The sequence below is a fragment of the Doryrhamphus excisus genome, chromosome 21 (assembly GCF_030265055.1).
Source record: "Doryrhamphus excisus isolate RoL2022-K1 chromosome 21, RoL_Dexc_1.0, whole genome shotgun sequence".
NCBI classification, from domain to species: domain Eukaryota; kingdom Metazoa; phylum Chordata; class Actinopteri; order Syngnathiformes; family Syngnathidae; genus Doryrhamphus; species Doryrhamphus excisus.
This window is the reverse complement of record NC_080486.1, coordinates 7,346,564-7,370,907: the sequence shown is the minus strand read 5'-3', so window position 1 is coordinate 7,370,907 and position 24,344 is coordinate 7,346,564. Positions and strand designations below refer to the sequence as shown.

The following is a 24,344-nucleotide window of genomic DNA, read 5'->3' as shown; positions in this document are numbered from 1 at the left end:
ATTTTTCATCGCCTAAATCCGATTAGAACTTGGTTCACGGGACGATGTAAAGGGTCAGTCGCCGTTGATGCCCTACACTGCTGATGGGGATGTCAAACAACTTCCTGTCAAAAATAACAATCCCGTTAATATATCCTTATTTGTGGCTTAACGATTTTTGGAAACAAAATATCGTTATATATCACAAGATCGAAAACACTGTCCAGCCCTAGTACAGCATGATAAAGTACGATGATCAATAGAACAAATGGAATAGGAGTCATGGTGGTGTATACTCACAGCAACTATGGTGCATTCAATGACCACTAAAGAAAGTGTGAAATCTCACACTTGATGATAAAACATGATCAGTGAAACACAGTATTATGTTGTACATTGCTAACCACTGAAATCGAATGTGTTTTTTTGTGAAAAAAAACAATAATAATAATTATCGGCACGGCCCGATATCAGTATAAAAATGCGATATCGGTATCAGATTTTTTCCCAATCATGGAAACCGATATTTAAAATGTGCTGTATACAACACTAATGTGTTCATTCCACTACATGACACTATATGTCATGTTGCAGACATCCGTATCGTAAAATTGAGAGTTGGACAATATCGGACATCCCTAATATTAATACTCCATACTAAATGTGCAGGTATCTCCTGTACATGAATGGCAGAAACTGGTCTTATCAGAGGAAAAACAGCATAAAGCCACTCGTACACGTATACACAGGACGTGAGACATATGAGACCTCTGGCTCCGCATCAGCAACAATATGGCCGTAGAAGCACAGGAGGCGGCGTGTCGTGTCCTTGGTCACAGGCTGGTGTGTTGGCTCACAAAACATTTTCTTCCCGTTATCACCATGACAACAGCGGCCTGTCACACACCCGCGGGGAGAGTAAGCCCAGGGGTTACCGAGGGGTTAAACTTGGCACGGCGCCCTGCAGAAGCGGCAGAGATGGAGAGTGGAGGGTGGCCAGAAACACTACATCTGTCCTCACTTGACGAGCTGTGACGACTGCAGGCGAGCGCTCTGATTTCTCGCCTTAATTACTACTAATTGGGGGAAGAGCGGCACATGCTAATCAAGCCCGACCAATCAGATAAGGGACAGTGAGGGGTAAAAAAAAAAAAAAAAAAAAGGGAAAAAAAAGCCGTCTCAGCCGGCCGCCTCACTTTAGAAGAGTAGCGTGCCCTCCAGCGTCCTAAGACAGCGAGCTGAGCCCTCCTGAGACTGCAAACACTCACATCTCGCTTCAAACCACAACCTCTGGCAACGGCACAAAGTAGGGCTGATCAGACGTGAATGATGATTTATGTCAAGCTTTTGATAGCTCTGCATTGATGGCTCATTACTGTAAAGACATACAATCAATGGAGCCTATTTTCACCCACAAACATAATTACAATGTAAGACCTTCCCACTCGCTCTTCAATGTAATGAACTGTGACTGGCGTGTGATTGCATGCACTCAAGGACATGGCTTCCAAACATCGTCAAGCAGCAATGAAACGCTACCCTTTCTTCTTCTTTGCATTGATCGAAAACCTGACGCTAAATAGATACTTCATTGTAAATACCAATCATCAATGCTGTCTGTTTATCTGTGGACTAAGTTAATTTTCAAAGCCCTTATTCATAAATCAAAAATCTGTACTTAGATAACTTGTTTATGACCTTCTAAAAATGTTTTTTAACATTATTAGTGCCTTCTAGACATTAAATAACACTCCTATAGTCACATTTACCCGAATTTACCTACCTGAGTGCTAGCAACAGTGTAGAGAGTGGCCGACAGCAGCTCCTGTGTGACCGTCTTTAGGTGTCACTAACGTTCCATTGACGAGACAATAGCCAGGAGGGAGAACGTATCAATGCTACAATATGAGTCTAAGGTAGCTTATTTTATATTATTATGTTGACTATACTGGGTAATACAAGTAAATGTGACTATAGGGGTGTTATTTCATATTTACAGGGCTCTAATGATGGAAAAAAATGTAATGCTGAACAAAAAGAACATTATGGCTGGTCTCAATTTTGCCACAAAACATCTTGATGATCTCCAAGACCTTTGGGAAAATACTCTGATGAGACAAAAGTTGAATTTTTTTGGAAGGTGTGTGCCCTGTTACATCTGGCGGAAAAGTAAGGCAGTAAGCATTTCAGAAAAAGAACATCAGCTTTGGGACTCCAGCAAACCACAGAGCGAGCAATTACCCACAAATATTGAACATTCCCAGGAGTGGTCGGCCAACCAAAATGACCCCAAGAGCACAGCCACGACTCATCCAAGAGGTCACAAAAGACCCACAACAACATCCAAAGAACTTGGAGACCAAAACCACCAAAACCACTTGAACAAAAAAGAACATTAAGGATCATCTAAATTTTTGCCAGAAAACATCTTGATGATCCCCAAGACCTTTGGGGAAATATGACAAGAGTATGAACCTTTTGGAAGGTGTGTGTCCCATTACATTTAGAATAAAAGTAATGGCACATTTCAGAAAAAGAACACCATACCAACAGTAAAATACGGTGGTGGTTGTGTGATGGTCTGGGGCTGTTTTGCTGCTTCAGGTCCTGGAAGACTTGCTGTGATAAATGGAACCATGAATTCTGCTGAAGGAGAATGTTCGGTCATCTGTTGGTGACCTCAAGCTGAAACCAACCTGGGTTCTACAGCAGGACAATGATCCAAAACACACCATCAAGTCCACCTCTGAATGGCTGAAAAATAACCAAATGAAGACTTTGGAGTGGCCTAGTCAAAGTCCTGACCTGAATCCTATTGAGATGCTGTGACGTGACCTTAAAAAGGCTTCATGTTGGAAAAACTCCAATGTGGCTGAATGACAACAATTCTGCAAAGATTGATTGCAATCAAATTCTCGTTTCCTTGCTATTTAGCTTCGTGTATAGTAGTAGTGAACAATGGCGACTGAAGCGACATCGATATCAGTGCATAATAACGCGCCACATTTCACTGAAGTAGTACTTTTACTGCCAACACTGTAAATGACGCATTGATTGCATCACCAAAAGAGACAAAACCATTAAAATTAAACAATGTGTATGAAATGAAACGTGACATACTGTATAATAAATGTTGAACTGATCTCCAGCCAGTGTAAGATCCTGGTATAAAAACATAAAAAGCATGATGTTCATTATTTAGCTGACCTTCCACTGGCGATGTTTACGACCAGATTCTTAATTATGCTCAATTTCAGTAAATAAAAAATGATGTGACAGTTGATTACATTCAATTGACGGGGAGCAAAGTGCAATCATTAACCTCCTGCTCGGCATCAACCATTTAATTCACAATGTGCTATTCAGTTAGTTCGGTGTTCACTTAGTGCTAATTTTAACACGCAGGCCGACTTAGATGTTTTCATTAAATATCAACGGCGTTATAATTACATTTACACACGCTGCTTCCATCCACAGCAACTTTAGTCACTTGCCGTTTTGTGGCGTTGCACCAGCAGTACCAAAGTGCCAGATGTGCTCGGCGAGTACCTGCATGATATAAATGGCAGCCTGCCTCGGCATGCATCCACTGCCAGTCCCTTGGCATGCAGCTTTTCAGGCCAAATGGCAAGCCGCATCCCTCCCCCCCGCCCATCAGTGCTGATATTTCAAACCTCTGCCATGCTACCCAGCTGTGGACACCACAGGTTGTCCCCCCCCCGTTTCAGCCTCCCCCGGGCACTGAGCCATCAGCCCCAGTGCTGCTGCTGCCAGTCCACAAATTAGCATCAACAGACAGCTTTCACAGGCATGAGGCACAAAAATATCCTACTTTAGGATCCCGTCATTTAACAGAGCGCTTCAATCACATGCAGAGAAGAACAACTACTGGTTGTCAGCTTCAGTCCTCAGGCATGAATGTATGAAAGGTAGGTGGATGCAGATGCGCGAGGCGAGTTCTTGGATACATATTGTCCATTTATTCATGCAAAAAAAAAACGTATGAGGCACAAAAAGGAGACGTGCAAGAAAAACAGGTAGAGTGAAAATATGATAAAAAGTGTGCTTGAGGCAGAGTCAGAAGCTAAGAGTGGAGCAAACACACAAACTAAGACCAGGTAAATACTATGTATACAACAACAACACTCCTCCGACACCATCAGCAGACGATACTCCAGCGACTTGCAACAGAAACATCCTAGTTTATGAAAAATTAGTTATAGCTACTTAACTAAGTAAGTAATAAATAATCAAATTAATCACAATGTGATAACTTTGTATTCCATTGAGACATTCGATTAAGTAACTGTTTTGTTTTCTTTAGTGTGTTCCGGAGTGCCAGCAAACACAACTCTTGTTGACTAGCTGTTTAGCTTCCTGGCGCGGCAGTAATGCTTGTAATAGAAATTAGACTACCTGTTACTGGAAAACAATAACTGTACTAATAACGCTGCTATTTAATGCTTTTATGTTACTGCATATGACCAAATTTCAGCAAGGGGAGTTCGACAGGAAACTAAGATACTCAAAACAGGAAATACCAAAATAATGTGCCCCAGATCCAAATGATGATGCAAACACATCCATGTACAGTCAGATTGTCCACAGCGAGCAAGCGCATACGTTTTGATGCTCATTAAACCAGAGCAGTTCTGTCATACGTAGAGAGGAAGAGGGGCAAGCGTCATGGTATAGAGAGGCAAATACCAAGCTGTATGGCGCGCTATCAAAGGCATTTGTGCAGTCCAAAGGTCAGGTGATGGTAAAAGGTTGCTGAGAAGCCGAGCCGCTGGACGGGCTTTCATCAGCGGGAGGCAGCTGGAGTCCGAGTTCCTCAGGGCTGGAGGCACAGTGGGGCTGCTCCACTATGACATTTCACATCCAGATCTGCCGCGCTAATGGCATTTCACCACTTTTCAAAACAGCCTCATTGCTGAAAAAGGCGCAGTGCCTTTATTGTTTGGCTTTATGGAAACAGCGACTGAAGCAATAAATACAGTATATATATATAGTATATATACCAACTATATGTGTATCCTGGAATTAACATCCGACTGTATCAACATGCACTCGCTACATCTCTTCTTTGGTCGAGGAAACGGTCCGTGTAGTTTTGCTTTGAAGGTAGACACTGAAATGGTTTGTCCCGATGCCTCGGAGGTTTGTTACCGAGTGCTACTCTCGGCCTTTCTAGATTAAAGCTCAACTAAACAGGAGTATAAATATTCATCAGACAAAGTCTTCTAACTAGAACAAAATGCTAATTTATTATTTATTCATATATTTCATTGTTGTTTGTTTACATTCCATGTCATCTTCTGCAAAACAGAACAACCCGATTATTCTGTTTTATTCTGTAAAGTGATCCATTTGTCTGTATACATGTTAACATCACATTGGGTGCGTTTTGGCATGAACCATACGACCACAGAATGTCCATGTGGGTCAGGGGTGAACATGCATGGACTTGGAAAAGGCATTGGACCATGTTCCTTGAGGCATCCTGTGGGGAGTATTCATAGTGTTTATCGGTGAATTCAGGCGGTTCTCTGTCAGAGCTTGGTCCGTATTCCCAGCAATAAGTCAATAATTCCCAATGAGGGCTTCCCTTTTACTTTTATGGATAGAATTTCAAGGCTGAGCCAAGGCGTTAAGGGGATCCGGTTTGGTGATGAAGGATTGGGTTCTCTGCTGGCTTCATCGGTGATCTTCAATTCTCACTGAATCGGTTCACAGTAGCTTATGAAGTGGCTGGGATGAGAGTCAGCTCCACCAAGTTTGAGTCCATGGTTCTCACCCGGAAAACGTTGGACTGCCATCTACGAGTTGAGTGTTGATGATGGTGATGTAGATTCTGCATCGATCCCTTGTGGTCAAGAGGGAGTTGAGCCCAAAGTCAAAGCTCTCAGCTTAGTGGTGGATCTACGTTCCTACCCTCAGACAAAATGACGAGATCACCATTCCAAGCAGAGTCAATGAGTTTCCTCCATCTGGTGTCTGGGCTCTCCCTTACAGAGCGAGAGGCTCCAATGGTGGCTTGGGGGAATCTGCTCCGGATGCCTCCTGGAGAGGTGTTCAAGACATCCGAATGGGGGCCTCGGGGGAAGACCCAGGACCCGTTGGACAGACTATGTCTCTCAACTGGCCTGAGAACGCCTCTTGATCCATCGGGAGGAGCTGGATGAGGTTGGCGGGGAGAATGGAAGCCGAGCGACCCGACCATGGATTTAATTGAACTGAATTGCCAGCAGTTCAGCCATTAATGGATGTGTGTTGACTCACTTTGTCACTTCGGGTGTGTACTCACCATGTGACATTCAGTAGATCCTGGGTTCCCAAAGGGGGAACATAAATAAAACTTAAAAAGAACACGACTACTGTGTGTAAACAGTGCCTACACAGCACAAGGGTACAGTACAGAACAAAGAAGACAGTGGTTCAGTGCTCCATGTTACATAACCCAATAAATAACTTGTGCATTAAGAGGGTTTAATGAAGATTCCATTTACATTGTGGGCTGAATGAGTCGGTTTTGACTGGATGCACTGAATAATAATAATAATAATAACAATAAAATAACCCACAGGATTTTTCAAAGTCAGAAAAACCAGCCATGTCACCATTAAAACAGACAGTTTCTTGGTGCATAAATGAGTAAACCACGTACATTTTACATCGATTAACTCATTCGTGACCAAAGATGTATTACCGTATTTTCCGGACTATAAGTCACACTTTTTTTAATAGGTTGGCTGTTCCTGCGACTTATACTCCAGAATGACTTATAAATGAAACAGTATAATTTCACTGCCAGCCACAAGAGGGCACTCTAGACTTTTGCACCGATATCTACTACTCCTTAACAATTCAATATTTAAACAGTGACGTTAGCTTACAAAGACAAATGAGAACGACAGAACACAAATGCCCCCCCCAAAATAAAATCATAGTCTGCAGACTACAAGCCCCAAATAGTGAAATTTGCAGCTGAAAATAGTAATTGAGCAGCAGAGAGAAAGTTTAGAGTAAGTGAGAAACTTGTTAGGAACTGGCATAAAGTGGAGGCTACTCTTAATGCGATGAAGAAAACTAAACAGTTAACTGTTTATTATGCTACATAAACACTGGACACCTTTTCTGTTCATGTTTATTTTTTGTGTAGCTGAATAACCATTTGTTAGCATAGCTTACACCTATTCAGCCTGTTCTCTATTCTTTTATTGGTAGAACTTGACTTACTGACGTAATGACTGTTTTGGTCAAGTAGTTTGTAAAATAAATTACCCACAAAAAATGCGACTTATACTCCAGTGCGACTTATATATGTTTTTTCTACCTAATTATGCATTTTTGGCCTTGGACTTATACTCCAGGGTGACTTATGTATGTTTTTTTCTACCTAATTATGCATTTTTGGCCTTGGACTTATAGTAAAGTGTGACTTATGTATGTTTTTTTCTACCTAATTATGCATTTTTGGCCTTGGACTTATACTCCAGGGTGACTTATGTATGTTTTTTTTCTACCTAATTATGCATTTTTGGCCTTGGACTTATACTCCAGTGTGACTTATGTAGTATGTTTTTTTCAACCTAATTATGCATTTTTGGCCTTGTGCGACTTGTGTAGGGTTTTTCTACCTAATTATGCATTTTTGGCCTTGTACGTTTACTCCAGTGTGATTTATGTATGTTTATTTTCAACCTAATGATGCATTTTTGGCCTTGTGCGACTTATGTATGTTTTTTTCTACCTAATTATGCATTTTTGGCCTTGAACTTATACTCCAGTGTTATTTATGTATGTTTATTTCATACCTAATTATGCATTTTTGGCCTTGGACTTACTTACATACTCCGGAGCGAGTTATAGTCCAGAAAATATGATATATGTATGTTTTTTTGCACGAGAGGAACAAAGAGGTGATGATGCAACTCCACAATTGAGTTGTGAAGAGGCATCTCGTCATGTAGCACAAAGGAGATTACGCACACATTCTTAGCATACAGGCGGATAAAGCAGATTGTGATGAACAAATGCAGCACGTGCTGGACATTTACACACGCGTACGCATAAACAGACTCCCTTGCTGCCACGTAGGATTCGCATTTACGGGCTGACTTAGCAGTTGACACGCAGCTCAGGGGAATTCTGTGCTTAATGAGAGTCTCTTAACATAAGCAGTTGGCCAGATATATGTCCGACATGAGACGGCTGTCAAAATGCCAGTGAATGTCAATTCAGCCAGCAACTTTATCCCTCTGGGATCACGGAATACTGGGAAGAAGGAATGAATGTCCTTTCTGACAATCAAATCTTCCAGTTAGGAGGAATAAGTATCCGTTCAAGAGAGGAAGCACATTTTATGTCACGACTATTTTGACGCGTTTGAAAAGCTTCCAGATCAATATGAATATTGATCAGGGGGGGGTCAGGTGATCTCATTTCAAATCCCATTTTCTACCCCAACAAGATGAAATCTTCAGACTTGTGTCGGTTATCTGCTCTTCAGAGTATTTGTGGTCTTTCGGTTCAAAGCACAGCCAAAGCCTACCTGAATCCTTTCAAAAATATCCTTTTTTTTCTCCCCCTCACCTCTCTACGCTCCATGGCCATGCTGGTGGAAGCATCCTTTGAGGGGGGGTGGGGGTGAGTGGTGGTGCTGGTGCTGGTGCGCCTTCAATGCTGTGGTATACACACAAACTGACTGCACCAGTGAATGAAGATGCTAAATCCGTCCATATCGACCACTTCCTGTGAGAAGACCTCCGTTTGCTATTTGGGTCTCCATGAGTACGCACGTCCCCTTCTTGCATTTTGTAGTGAGGATGGCGAATGGAGTCGCTTTTGCTCTCCCCCTATTGATTGATGTCTCCTTTCTCCTCGCTCTGACATTTGCTTATCCTTGTTGGCATCAAGCGATATTGACGTTGTCTCTATCCGGCCATCTTTTTCCTAAGCTGTTTTGTCAATTGTCACCTCTTAAACAGAAATGGAACAAGGGTGGCTTTAAGGTAGCTTTTATTCCAGTTGTCTGCACTAAAACCCAATAGTACTTCATTTGGCCCTCTTGAGCATTCACCAAGCAATTGAACCAACGCATTTCCATTTTTGGCGTTAATAGGTAAAAAGCATGCAGTCACTCATAACTGTGGTCAATTTAGAGTAAATTGACTTCAAGCAGGCTTTCGGTTTCATAGCTTTTAAACTTGATGTTTTTGAAGAGGCTACTACTCCACAGGCTGGCCTGTTAAAAGCTACTGGTTTCTCCAACTTTGCCCTTCTGCAATACAAACACATGCAGGTTTTTGTTGCACTTCCTCAATGTGCATCTCGACAAACACAGCCCAGGCACACATTTGCTCCCCATGCGGTGGAAGGCAGCTTTTTTTCCCTTCCTCCCCCCCAGCTTCTCTCCTGCAGGCGGGCTATTATTGCAGCTAATTATCTACAAATAGGCCCTATATAACAAACACAGGAATCAGTCAGCGTGGGGATAAACGAGTGAAAGGAAGGCAAGGAGGTGATGACATTTCGAAAAATAAAAAAGTGTGAATCGGATGGAATGGAGACACAATGTTGAAGCAGATGGGTAAAGAAAGGGACAAACACGGCAAAATGATCTGGTCTATAGAGTTGAGGGTGACGGTGGTTGCCAATAGCAACGGTCCCGCCATGCATTTAGTTCCCAGCATGCCTGGTGATCAGGGCGGCTCAGGGGTCTAAGGCTGTCTGTGTCATTTGCAGAGAGAAACTCATTTACTAAGCAAGCATGGAAGGCTATGACGCATCAATGGCTTCTTGATTAGATCCTTACCTCTGACACATATGAATATTTATGAATACACATTTACTCTCCTTTCATCTGCATCACTCTGAGGGTCCTCCTGTTCGCCTCTTCATTTTTGCTCAATGAATATGTCGCCAGGAACTGACAACCCTTCACATTATCTGGACACACTCGCTGCGCATTCAAGTTTTACAAAATGTCATGTTGTGTTTTATTCACCATGGTGACAAACGTTCCTGAAGGAAATGAAGACGGCGGATGGCAATGGCAGACAAACACTTAAGCGGCAATGTGTCTGGAATACATTGCCTCTTAAGAAGACGGCGTGTGGCTGCACAAATGAAGCTGCAGGTGAGCAAAAACAAAAAGGAGCCACAAGCTCAACCCCGCACGGCAGCCACGCTAATATCCAATTCCAAGCGCACATTTCGACACCATGTAACTTACGTCACTGACGCCAGCTTCCACTATCTTCAACCCGGTCTCCTTCTCCAGCTGCTGCTTCTGTTGGACTGCACGGGAGACAAAAGCGGAGGCGTTTGGTGAGTTTGAGCAGAAGATGACAAAGTAGAACTTTTTTTTTTCCCTCCACTTCCTGGCGCCGAATGAGTGGTCAGTGATACTGAGGATGATGCAAGGCTGTGAGTCAGATGTCAAAATGATCACAGGGAAAGACGAGGCCCACGCACAAAAGCACGTCATTTTGTGTTTATTCACCAGAGACATAAAGTCATGTTTGAGCAACAGTGAAGCTCCATCATCTGTGCTTTTTAGTCTAACTACGGGTGGTCCTCGCGGGACGGCGTTTGGTGATTCCGTGATCCCATTGATTCATTAGAAATCACATTTTTGGCGCTCAAAAACTAGTTCCAGCGTATAAGCTGCTACTTTTTTCTTATACATCTAATACTAATCATTTACATACCGAGCTATAAGGGAACTCATGACGAACAGGAAGTCATTACTCAATATAACAATCTGACTCACCGTGTCATCTTACAAAAGAAGGCTTTAATCATCACACAGCAACTTGACACTCAAAAGGTAGCTAAGAAATATACAAGACAAGTACCAATACAAGTTTACAACAAAAAAAACAACTATTTTAATTTCTTCCCATCATGCATTGTTTCCCAAGAAGACAGTTCATTGGTCATGGCTGCCAGGGAGCTGCAATGATTCTGTGTCCACCAGAGGGAGCTCCAAAGGAGGCTGCATGGCCAATGAACTGCCTTGCTGGGCAGCAATGAATGATGTACACCATCTTGTGTGTCTTTTGAGTCTTAAGTTGCTGGGTGATGATTTTAGCGTTCTTTCTAAGTTGATACCGTGAGTTAGACTGGTATAGTGAGTAATGACTTCCTGTGATTTGCAATGGGTTGATGGGTGGTGATTGGCTCCCGTAGTTAATAGTTACCTAGTCCTCACGGACATGTGATATAACTGCCAGGTCGCTACAGTACCCTTAAGCTTGTTGAAGGACCAGCTCCTACGAAAGCGACAGTAATAACTAAGCTGCATAGTGGTTTTTTTTGTTCTTTTTTGTTTTTTTTATTATGGATTTCTTTAATTCTTGTATGTATCCTGTTTTTATTCCTGTATGTTATATCCTTTATGTGTTCGCTGTACAGTGTCAGTCACTTCTCATTTCCAATATGCCTTTATCTCTAACAATGTTCAAGCTACAAATTGAACATTTTGAAATGGGAATATCACAGTTTAATATTTACTTGAAAAAACTAAAGGGTTAATTCAGATGTGCAAAAAATTTTTCTTCATTAAATACAGTCAAAATGTTGTGATTAATTAAAAATTAATTATGATTAATGATTAATCATGATTAATTAGTTAAAACCGCCAATTCATCTGTTTGAAATTTGTAATCATTTGTTTGAACTTATGTAGCCACTTGCACACATTTTGCCTTCGTACTGTCCCGCGGCAATGTTTGTCAATTTTATTAATTTGTGGCACAAATTGCGTACCACCACAAGGACAAACATGGCTTCACACTAAAAATCAACTGAAAATGTATCGTAGGAATGGAGCTCATACGTAACCGGAGGACCACTATATTTATTTATTTTATTAATTTTATTAATCATAAATTTACTGGAAATGCCATATCGAGATACGGATGGTCGACAGAGCTAAAAACGATTTTGGAACTGTAACGACCACAAAGTACACGCTAATAACTTCACCCCGCACCTGCTTTGTTCTTTTAATAATGAATACAGCATCTCGCCGCCATCTCGGACATTGTCATGTAAATCTAAGCATCCATCTTTCACCATCACACACCTTGCCGACCGCTCCTACCTTTCATGCAAACATGTTATTGAAAAAGTAAATGAAAGGGGGCCTTCACAGATGACGCCAAATGACAGCGTGCGTCATTTGAATAAAGTTGGTTAGCATGTGAATGTGCCCGGTAATTAAGAGAGAGCATGTCTTTTAATTCCTATTCCTCTAGATGAAGGCTATGCAAATGACCCTGCAGAGACACAACCTCACCTCGCAGTCCAAATCGGGCAAGGGCCTGCTTAATGAGTATTTTAATCCATCCCAGCAATTCTACTTAGGCTACAATGTATGCAGCATTCCATCTAATTAAGCCTGCTACTTTTAGGATAATCATCCATCTCTCCCCTCTTGTCTTTGCAGTTATTAAGGAAACATTGATCATCCCATCATCTCATCCACACGGCAGCCGAGGGGGGCAGCTTATATTTGAGGTGTCAGCCCGGGCTTTGTGACGGATGGCAAAAAAGGGGGAGCAGGGAAGCTGGAAAGGTCAAATATATGTTGAAGGTGTGCTCTGCTGCTAAATTAGAATGCCACATAAGTCAAGTAGACAAGAGAAAGAGGAAAATGTGCCATTAGCGAGAGGAGCAAAGTTTTCAACCTGCATGTCTGTGAGATGAAGCTCATTTTAATTTCATGTTATCCCCCCCTTGTATTTAGTCCCAGACATATTGGCTGCCAGAGATAGCTACCTGCTTGGTCCTGCCGCTGTTTAGGAGGGGGGTAATGAGCAAGGTAATTGGGCCCAGCTGGGTGAGGGCGTAGGTGGCGGGGAGGAGCGAAGATGCTAAAAGGTCACACAACGTTTTGCGGCTAATAAGGACCCCTCTGGGGAGGCAGCACATCATGAGTCAAACTGCGAAAGATTAGCCTGGCATCAACACACGCCACCGCCCGGTGGCTGACTGACAAGCAGACATTATGGCCTGAGCAAACAAGGCAGAAGGTCAGTATTTACTTGCGAATCAAAGAGGAGGAGGACTCTCCAATCAATGTGCAGGAAAGGACGGTCCAACAACAGCCACTTTAGATGTAAATACAATCTACTTGCAGAGCTCATTTAGCTGGCGGCGAGATGGATGGAGGCTGGAAGGGAGCATTAAGCTGATAGAGGACTGTTCATATAACAGCCCGCTGTTATTCCCTTATATTAACATCCCTCTGTTTTAGAACACACACACACATTTCATGAGCTTCAAATTAGCCACCGAATATTCCTGACAGACTGTGGAAAAGAGACGTCAGGTCTCATTTCAGCGACTCCTCCAGCCATTTGTAATGGGCATTGTACCAGGCTATCTAGTCTCCTCTCTCGCAGTGTGATCCCATCCCTGCTGCTCGTTTCATACTTTCGCTTTCCTCGGTCACCCTGAGCCAAAACATTGCATGTTCTGCCAGTGAGTGCAGGAAATACTTCTGTAGCAACGCTATGTTGCACGGCTATGTGTGCATAAAGTGATGCTCATTTATAATTAGCGCGGCCATAGTGCTTTACATTATACACGCTTTTGTTACAGGAATTCATTTTCTCCTCAATATTCTACACACAACTGATATTTTAATAATGATATTATTAAAAAGATTGTTTGGGAATTTTTTATGGTGCAAATGTATTGCTGTGAAACCTGGATTAGCATCATTAATTGGCTCCTGAAGGTCAGACTCTCACCGAAACGGACACTCACCAAATCAATTGTTTCCGAAAGAAATAATCCAATTCATCTGTTCCAGAAACCCCAAAATCTTAACACAAGACACCTTTTATAGTTTTACAATTACAATTTACATTTAGTAAACAATTCTGAACGCAAATAAATATATATAAAGGATGAATGAAAGGGATGGTTACTTTTACCTTCATTGAAGATGTTTCATTAAACACAGCAGCAGGCTAACCCAGACATTGTGCATTAGCATGTGGCACAGCCATGCAGATGAGCGCTGAGTGGAGCTGTCTTGTGCTTTTTCACTTCTAAAATGTTGATTTTGGGGGGGGGGGGGGGCAAGTCATTTATTTAGATTCATTTGGGGGGGGGGTGTTACTTTCAACTGCCGTCAGGTTGGGTTTCCATTATGCGTGACATCTTTGATCTGACATCAGATGTGAATGAATACAAAAATGTACACGCTTGTTCAGACGGTTACATTAAATAGTGGCCGCTGTGATTGTTTATTGCATTGAAATGTGCCTGACACTCAGGTTTTGGTGACGTGTCTGCACTGTGCACCTGTCAGTCAATCTACCACTGCGCTTCGCCAGCACAGAGAAGAGACTAGCTTGGAACTGGCGATCTTTCAGTGCACCTTGGGTACGCTGTTTTGTCACGTAATTTTCACTTCACCAAGCTGAAAATGTGGACACCTCCCTCTGGTGCCCAGTCTACCAAACTGGCTGTGCACAATGGTGCGCTGGACCAAATTACCACCGCGTGGTGTGCGCCACCCTGCGCTGCGCCACAAAATTAGAGCCCATAATGTGGCAGCGAGACACCACACGGACACCACTTCCCCACTTATTTCTTGACTTCGATATGGCTTCTCACCTCAATAAATCCACACTGGAGCCAAAGAAAGTTTCAAGTGCCAGCCTTTTAATAAAAAAGGTGACAAAGACTATTGAATCGAGTCTTTGGGAACACGCTCGCCTCAAGAATCAAGGCTTCCATGAAAGTAAGATTAACCTCAAATGTTCATTAAATTAATTTGTCATTTATATGCATTTAGAATTGCTTTTTGCCTGTAAAACTATAAAAATGTGTTAATGATGATATCACGATGGGCTACATAGCCAGGCCGTATAGTACACTAACTACAAAATGTACTTAAACCAAGGCAAACATTTTCGACAAGCTAACAGGGGTTGCACTGTCCATTTCTTTTAACAGCCTGTGCCTTTGGTAGCAATTCCAGCCTTTCTGAACATGATCCACGAGCTTGACACAAATATCTTTGAACACTTTCACCCACTCAAGATCATTCGCACAGTTGTCCTGAAGACGCGTCTTTGATATCCTGGCTGTGCGCTTACGATCCATGTCCTGCTCAACGTCTGAGGTCAAGAGCACCGTGGAGCGGCTTTTCATCTGTACATTGCTGCATTCATCTTTCCGGCTATCCTGAGTCCGAGTCCGAGTCTCCCAGTTTCTGCCACTAAGAACATCCCCACAGCACGATGCCACCACCACAATTTTTTCACCACAGGGATGCTACTGGTGGTACCTGGTTTCCTCCAAACATGCCACCTGTGCCAATCAGGCAAGGGAAGTTTATTTCTCAAGGTCTGAGAAGCCATAGCTGTATTGGGACTGTTTTGTGAAAACTACTCATTCCAAAGCTGTGCCAGATCGTTTCCCCCGTCTATTTGAACGCCAGCCTGCCAGCCAATGACAGTCATCACCAAACAACTTTGACTGAAATTCCGAACATGTTTGACAAATCACCTGGGTGAATGGGAAGAGCTGAGCAACACTTGAAAACTTCATGAAGGACTCGGTGAAGAGGAGGAAAAGGCCATTTCAATCACGACTCTCCAAACTCTTGACATGCACAACCAGGAGTAAAACTACGAGATACAGGGTCTATAAACATAAGCCGGATCTGATGTGACCTTTAAATTGCTGGGTAGCATATGCGTGCACATCATTATCTGCTGTGAAAACATCATTTGATTAAAATGTGCTGCTTCTCCGCCATATGCCACCAGCTAATGTAATGGCGGCTCCTTCATCATGGATTCGAACAACGGTTTGCAAATGATTATCATCAAGTCATCAGAGCTGAACGTCATGAATATATATGTTCATTTCTCTGACGTATGGCATGTATTATTGTTGGAAGTCATATAAATTCATCACCTCCTCCAAGTGTTTGGTATTTGCAGATGCAGACACTTGATTGTAACGTCGCCTCTTGCAGCAAATATGGCTGCAGACTTGACAAAATGCATATTTTCCTCCCACCTGATTGATCTGTTAATATGGAGAAGCATCCCTCCTCCCTCTCTGGATCCCGGGCTGGTCTATTTGCCACTCCCATCCCTCCATCGTCAATCCCGGCAAACAAAATGAAAGTGTTTATTGCAGAGGAGAGCCGACGCTCACGCCTCTCTGCAGCCGTTAGCCTTATCAGCAGGCAATCACTTGGATATTAAAGCTGCCATTCCAGCCATCACTTTCCCTGTGCACATATGACAACAGACTCCACCTATCACAGCCCAGAGAAGGATGCACCTGATCCACCAACCCCCCACCGCCCCTCCACCCAAAGATAAGACGCCATCCATTTTTCACTCTAACTCCACAGGCTGGAATCAAAAACAATAATATTACTCCCTGGCTCAGGGTACAAAGAAGCACTGCGACGCATTCATCACAAGTGTGATAAATAAAACGTGACCCCCACAAAGATCTGACTTTTACACGACAAGGCCTGTCAAAATGTACAATACGGTAGATATTTCTGTCACTTTTATGAGCCTGTATGTATTGTTCAGCCTCGGCTTCTATAGGATATGAATGACAATCAAACCAACCACGCACACACTTCAGATGTACATTTAGAAAGTACATCAAATAAACCTACTGGCAGATCAGGGCGGTGGTCCCCCACTTTAAGAAGGGCTGACCACAGGGTTTGTTCCAACTACTTCTGGAGAAAAGGATCTGCCAGATAGTTAAATCTTGGATTCAGGATAAGCAGTGCGGTTTTTGTCCTGGTCGTGGAACTATGGACCAGCACTACACTCTCCACAGGGTACCTAAGGGTGCATGGGAGATTGCCCAACCAGTCTACATGTGTCTTGTGGGCTTTCAACCGTGTTCCTTGAGATATGTACTCGTACTCCAGGAATAGGGGGTATCGAACCCCTAATTCAGGCGGTTTTGTTCTCTGTATGACCCGGTCATATGGTCGGAACATTTTCCCATGAGGTTTAGACTCTGCCAGCGTTGTCCTTTGGCACCAATTCTGTTCCATTATCTTCATGCGCAGGAACTCTATGCACAAGCCAGGGTGTTGAGGGATTCTGGTTTGGTGGCTGCAGAATTGGGACTCTGATGTGGTCCTCCTGGCTCCATCGAGTCACAACCTGCACCCCTCACTGGATCGGTTCGCAGTCAGGTGTAAACGGTTGGATGAGAATCAGCACCTCCAAGTCAGAGTCCATGGTTCTCGCTCCGAAAAGGGTGGAATGCCATCACCGGGTTAAGGTTGAGCTCCTGTCCCAAGTGGAGGACTTAAGTACCTCAGGGTCTCACAGGGGAGGGAAGGATGGAACGCAGTGGTGCAGACTCTGCCTCGGTCTGTTGTGGTGAAGAGAGAGCCGAAAGGCAAAGCTCTCAATTTACTGGTCGATCTACGATCCTACCCCCACCTACGGTCATGAACTTAGGGTAGTGACCAAAACCAGATCACGGATACAAGCAGCCAAAATGAGTTCTCTCCGTAGGGTGGCTGGGTTCTCTCTTGGAGATCAGGTGAGAAGTACTGTCATCTGAGAGAAACTCTGAGTCGAAACCACTGCTCTTGTGGTTTGATAGGATCCAGATGAGGAGACTCAGGCATCTGGTCAGGATGCCTCCCTGGGGAGATGTTCAGGGCACATCTGACCAGTAGGAGGCTTTGGAGAAGACCACGTTGGAGAGACTATGTCTCTTAACTGCCCTGGGAACGCCTTGGTATCCGGTGAGAGGAGATGGACTAAGTAGCTAGGGAGATCATTAGCCGTCAGGATGGTTGCGGCATTTGAGCGGCTTGGGAGACATCTTCTTCTTTCTCTTTGGGCTTTTCCCTTCAGGTGTTACCGCAGCACTTCAATCTCCTTCATCCAACCCTGTCTTCTGCATCTTTCTCTCTGACACCAACTACCCTCATGTCCTCCTTCACTACATCCATAAACCTGCTCTATGGCCTCCTACCTTGCAGCTCTAAACGCAGCATCCTTCTACCAATATATTGACCATCTTGGACATGTCTGAACCATCTCTGACTTTATATCCAAGGCCTCCAACATGTAATGTCCCTCTGATGTACTCGTTCCTGATCCTATCCATCCTGGTCACTCCCAATGAGAACCTCAGCATCCTCATCTCTGCTACCTCCCTTTCTGCTTCCTGTCTTTTCCTCAGTGGCACTGTCTCTAGACCAAACAACATGGCTGGTCTCACCAGTTTTTTGCTTGGGAGACAAAATGAAGTCAAAATATTTAACCAAAAAAGAATTAAAAAAAAGACATCCTCAGTGTATCAAAGTGTGTAAATATTACTCCGCCTACATATTCTTCCACCATTTGCACGTCGCCTATACTCCTTTTCTTCTTGTACCAGTGTAACACGGAACGCCTGAGGCTGTAGGACCACCTGTATAGTTCCCTGCTTAACATATTTTCACCTACATTGATTTGGTATTGGTATGTAATCCAAGAATCCCAGCATCCTCTACCAGTGGAAAAAGATTCATTTCTTTTAGCTACTTGGCCGTGATAATTCGGGATCATTTCAGAACAAGGTTCAGTTGAGTTATATTTTATGATATTTATAAATCCATCGCCATGTTGATCAGATAGAAGCGAATATGAGCGAAATTGAACTCCATCCTGTTAAAGCCATCAGCGAGCCCGGACATCCAATCAGCTCTGCCAATCAAACGCAGGCAGCTGTCACATGGTTGGAGCATGCTGTTCACAGCTGGGGGGTTGGGGGTGGGGTGTCCTGGCCGCCTCGCTGTTTATTCACCCCGATCGATGGTTTCATGTGGATAAGCCAACAAAGCAACTGCTGTTATTCAGCCTGAATCAACATGAATGCTGCTCTGCCACAAAAGCAGGAAAGCAAAAATGTTTCCATCTTGTGCTTTTTCTGACCGACAGTTACAAATGATGGTGACGGTAATAAAGTGTGCCGGTGGCCGGGTTTGGGCTCACTAATGGCAGTCGTGGCATAATTAGTACACGGCTGATATCAAACACATTACAGGCTCCTTCCTCAAGCAAACGGAACCCACATGACACTTTTATAATTGCATCCCCGCCTCCTTATTCTTATTAGCGGGCCTTGTGGAAGATGGCTCAATAATACACCTGGATGAGTCCTTGGCTGGGCTGCACACACACACACACACACACACACACACACACACACGGTATGCGTTTGGTGCTTGATAAATAGATTGTGGCTGCTCTGACATTCTGTGTAGAATAGGCATTTTGCCTTTTGATAGGTGCTGACACCAATTCTTCACAGACTGCAGGAGATGGTGGCAGGAGAGGCAGTGCCAGCAAATGACACTACGCACTGCCCCCCCCCCCCCCCCTCCTCCGCACAAAATATGTAAAACGGTAGCATGCTTGGCGGAGGTAATGAAACATGGCTTGGCCGTTGAATAGGTGTTACATTGACTATCACACCGCAGCATCCACAGCTAACAGGGTTGTCCACATTTTTCCAAAGAGGGCGCTAAAACGCTAAATCAGGGGTCTCAAACATGCGGCCTGCAGGCCAAATGTGGCCCGCAGGACACTAGTTTGAGGCCCCTGCCTTGATATGAAAGTTTAATGTGCGGCCCGCGCAAGTTTGATATGGATGCTGTATGGTATCATGTACCCAGGAAAAATTATTATGTTTGATTAATGTTCATGTTAAAGGTTAAATAACTGCTAATAGTTATCCTCCCTATCCGTGTGGAAGTGGTAAGTTTTTGGCTATTTAAGTTTAAAGGAAATAACTTGAAGGCTACCGTTTAGGTCGCTAGCTCTCTAGTTTGCGAGTTAGCATGTGTCTCAAGACCCTGCAGTTGCGCAATATGTTGTAAATAAAAAAGTATAAATGTGACTATAGTCGTGTTTTGTCATGTCTACAGGGCTCTAATAATGCTTTGTTCATTTTAATCTGAAAAGAATAATTTGTCTACCCACCAACTATATGTGGTTTTTTAAGTTTTTATTATTTGCCGTTTTATTATTATTATTATTATATTGATTTATTACTGATTGATTGATTTTCTTTATTCTTGATTTGTTTATTTATTTTTCATCTTATTTTGCACAGAAAAATAAAAAATAAGATATTTGAGAACAGTGGAATGTTTTATCAGAGCTTTTATTGTAGAAAATCGGAACCAAAGCACTGAAAAAGTTTGTATATTTTTCTGTTTTTAATAAATGCGTTTTGTTTTTTTTTTTTGGAAAACCTGATGCGGCCCAGCCTTGCCCAGACCCTAGCTCCAGTGGCCCTCAGGTAAATTGAGTTTGAGACCCCTGCGCTAAAGCTACTTGCCATTGGGAGGCGTCTTGAAGTAAACTCTTTTCTTGAGAAACCTCCAACTGTCCAGTCTGTAATTCCGGACCGGATTCGGAATCATCACATTTAAAAAAAATACATCACCGTTTATTATCAACTCCTATAAAGTTGGGTGCCGCAGCTAGCGGCACAAACTGGAAGTCCTTCTAAGCAATCGGGAGTGTGACCAACCACAGTGGAGTGGGTGTGCCTGGAGGCGGGCCGTGGGTGGGATACATTAAAAAAGGAATCCAAACAAATCCATCTGGAATAGGTGGAACCGATGTGTTGGTTTACTCAATTTTATTTCACCAATAATTCATTTCTTGTATGTATTTGTCGCTTTATGCATTTTTTTTCATTGTCAATTATTTTACTTGCATTTATTTTTGTTGTGTGAACTTTGACACCGTGTGATGTCACTTCCGGCCTTTCTGGCGCGCTCCTCTTCAGTCGCTTTTTGGACTGCTGAGGATGAGGTATGCTAGTTGGTGGCAGCGATTGTTAATTACATATAAAATATGAATATGTTACACGTTTCACCCCCAGTATGTGCTTGTATTATGTACAGCATGTAAAGGCACTTTGTAAAAGTTACCGTTGTTGTATGAGTTAGTTTTAAGGAATTCGTTTTTTTATGTACTTGTCTTTTCTGTAGGAAACTAGTGCAAGTGTGCTAAAGCTGCTGTACGTTTTGTTTGTTGTGCACACGTATGTGGGTCCATTATTGTTTCATTTAATTTGCATAAAGTCTCGTCAGTCGCCTTTTGAACTGCTGAGGACGAGGAAACTTGTGCAAGTGTGCTAAAGCTGCTGTACATTTTGATTGTTGTGCACAAAATAAACGCCCTCTTCTGGTTGGTGAAGAAATTGCAGCCTCCCACCTCGTCTATTTACCAAAAGAACACAACACAGAGTTCAATATCAGCCAGTGTCAGTCCAGACTGTCTACATAGGTACAGATTCCGGAAGATTTGGAAAGTTTTGTTTGCGGGTTATTGTGTGTAACTGCTCTATAGGAGTCCACAACTCAATACAAAGGGCCAATGAGCGTAATAGGTTCCCTTTAAATGTAAGAAGGCTATGTTGCATCCATTGGTGGTTTCCATCTTCAAGTAAAATGGATATCTGAGGACGCATCCTCCATTCTGTCCCTGATAGTAGATGAAAACATGTGGATGTAAGCTACAGCTAACAGGGGAAATGCTTATTGGAGAAATAACACACGCACAGCTTCTCCACTGAGAGAACTATGACAGAGGCAGGTCTACCTGTCAGTGTGGCAGCAATTATCCTGCAGGCTCTGTCCACAGACCATCTCCTGCAATTCTGCACATTGCTAACCACATCACTGAGCACATGCTAGCGAGCGTGCACACTAACGAACGGGAGGGCAAAATACACACCCACAGTACTGTACATATTGCCGCAGGCGTACATACACACGTCTCCAAGCTAATGTTGGTGTGTCATTAGTCTTATTTGAAGATGCGTCTAAAAAGTAAATATGGAAAGGCCGTCACGTGTGAAGAAGGAGCAGGCAGTGTTAAGGTGAAGAGGAGAGCAGGATATGGGCTCCAATGAGTCGAGAGATGAAACAGAGAAATAAAAAGGCATGCTCAGACAGACGAGACTTCCATTTTGGCTGCAGGGAGGTCTTCCAGGGGAAAGAATTGATCTGTTTCTAGCTGGCTGAACGTTTGAGGAGCAGCTTGATTGTACCCACACAGCTGTGAAGGGTGATTCCAGAAAGCATTCAAAAAAAAAAAACAACCCATGTGACCTCATTAGTGAGAATTTGTTCCGACTGTCATTATCAATCACAAACGGCATCACTCAGTCAGGACGGTGAGAGAGGCAGGGTGGGGGGGCACAGGGCAGGGGCTACGACAGTTATCAAATAGCTTTTCATAATTCTTTGGCGCATACATGAAGAGATATTTAGTAGGGTCTAACAGTACCCAATCATCACAGTGCAGGACGTACCTCCGTTTGAAGGTCACACTGTGGTTCATTTTGGCTACAGTCAGGGAACAAAATGCTAAATGCTGGCAGGTAAATCTCAAATGGATAAAAATCTCATAATTAATTTAAAAAATTTAAATACAGTCATCCCTCACAGTTAACTAGCTCTTTCAAAATACATTTTAACATTGCTAGAGCTCTCTAGATACAAACTAACACCCCTATAGTCACCTTTACACTCGTATTACCCAATATAGAATACATATTAACAGCAAATAATCCATTTAAGACATAAATTAGACTCATACTAGTGTATGTTGCTATAAATGTGCTCCCTACGGAAGCAGAGTGACTGGCGGACAGGAAGTGACATCAGAGGTTCAGAGTTGAGTTTCAGCTTGCCGTAAAGCCCAGTGCTTCTCAATTATTTTTTGTGATGCCCCCTTCTCATTGGGAGTGACCAGGATGGATAGGATCAGGAACGAGTACATCAGAGGGACATTAAAGACATTTTTCACCCCCCCCCATTTGAAATACCAGAGAAACTGATCAAATGTATTAATTCATCTGTACTGTACAGACTGAACTTAAAAATGAAACCAGGAAAATGCAACAAAATGGAGTCACATTGAATGTTGAGTACTAGAAATATGTACATGTTGGTAGCCTCTCCTCGAGAGGCACTGCCTTATCCCGTGATTTATTAGGGATTATTGTGTCTGTTGTGAGCTAATTCAAACCTGCAATATCAGCCTGGTGATCAAGTCTGGTGCTTGTGTGTCTCACCAAACATTACGGTAACATTACTGACACCTAGTGACCAGTGCAGAACACTACATATCATCAACGTCCTTAAATGCACCCTTCAAATGCCTTATATTTGTATTTTAGTCCATTTCATCATTTTAATGCTTCAACATCAACATTGATGGAAGACGTGGTTGTTGACAAAGACGGTTATGCAGCAAAATCCACACAGTTGAGTGATTTCTGGAATAGACTATATACAAAAAGAGGTGATGATGCAACATTTCAGAGCACTTTTAAGCCATTAAAACAGCCACAAGGTGGCCGAAGTGCGTTGGATAAGAGCTCAGCAAAGGGAATCTAATTGGAACAGCGAAAGCTAATACAATACAAACAAGGACTGATAAATGTCCTCGTATTCCAGGCTTACAAAGCCCCTGCACTACGGAGACGACGCTCGCTGTCATCTAAACCCCTGGAAAGCTTTGGTCGGATCAAGTAACCTGGAGCGTCCTCCATCTCTGCATATTTGCTGGCTGCTCGTCAGCATGGATGCGTACATCTGCCAAGTGGTGGGTGTAAAAGGAAGGTGCCTGGCTCAGCTGTCAAAATGAGAAACATGACATTTCTCGTCAGAGACATTATTAGTACAGATATCATTTTGGATTCCGCCCGCTGACTTTTTTTTATTAGCATTTTGCTTCAGGACAAAATGAGATAATGATCGTGATACGACTTTAAGGCAGAACGAGTCCAAGTCGATGACACAATGACTGGAATATTTTCTGTCATCTTCAAATTTATCAAATGTTGCCCAAAACTAGTTTTTTTTTTCCAGGGAAGTCAGGCAGCGCCTAAATAACGACTACATATGCTGCAAACTCCCGTGATTGAAGTCGCAGGCAGTTAGCCAAGATGATTCCTATTTTTAAGGACACCTGTTGGGCTGCATGGCTCATCTCCTCCTCATTTAGCCGTCTGTCAGGGCTCCGTGGGGCTGATTACCTCCACTTGCACTGCTTATCAGTCTAATTAGGGCCCTGGCAGGTGACTTGAAGGGAGTTGTCGCCAACGTTCAAGGCACAGCCATTTGTCGCGCTTGTTGGAAACTAAACCAAGGATGCAAACCCTATGTTTGGGCTGATGAACCAGGGAGAAGTGATGACAAGATAACGGAACGAGACTCCGGTTCCTTGGACGGTTCTTTAAGACAAATGACAGGAAATGGGACAAACATGACAGGAATACTGGGAAGGTAAATAACGGAGAAAGAGTTATCAAAA

General features: G+C 43.1%; 1 protein-coding gene across 1 annotated transcript in view; it reads right to left on the bottom strand.

Moving 5' to 3' along the window:
- The window catches only part of ptprn2 (protein tyrosine phosphatase receptor type N2), an 85,212-nt gene that overhangs the window by 28,978 nt on the left and 31,890 nt on the right, over positions 1-24,344 (bottom strand). The window contains exon 11 of the mRNA XM_058059919.1: positions 10,217-10,281. Within this exon, the coding sequence (XP_057915902.1) occupies positions 10,217-10,281 (65 nt within the window). The remainder of the gene's footprint in view (positions 1-10,216; positions 10,282-24,344) is intronic.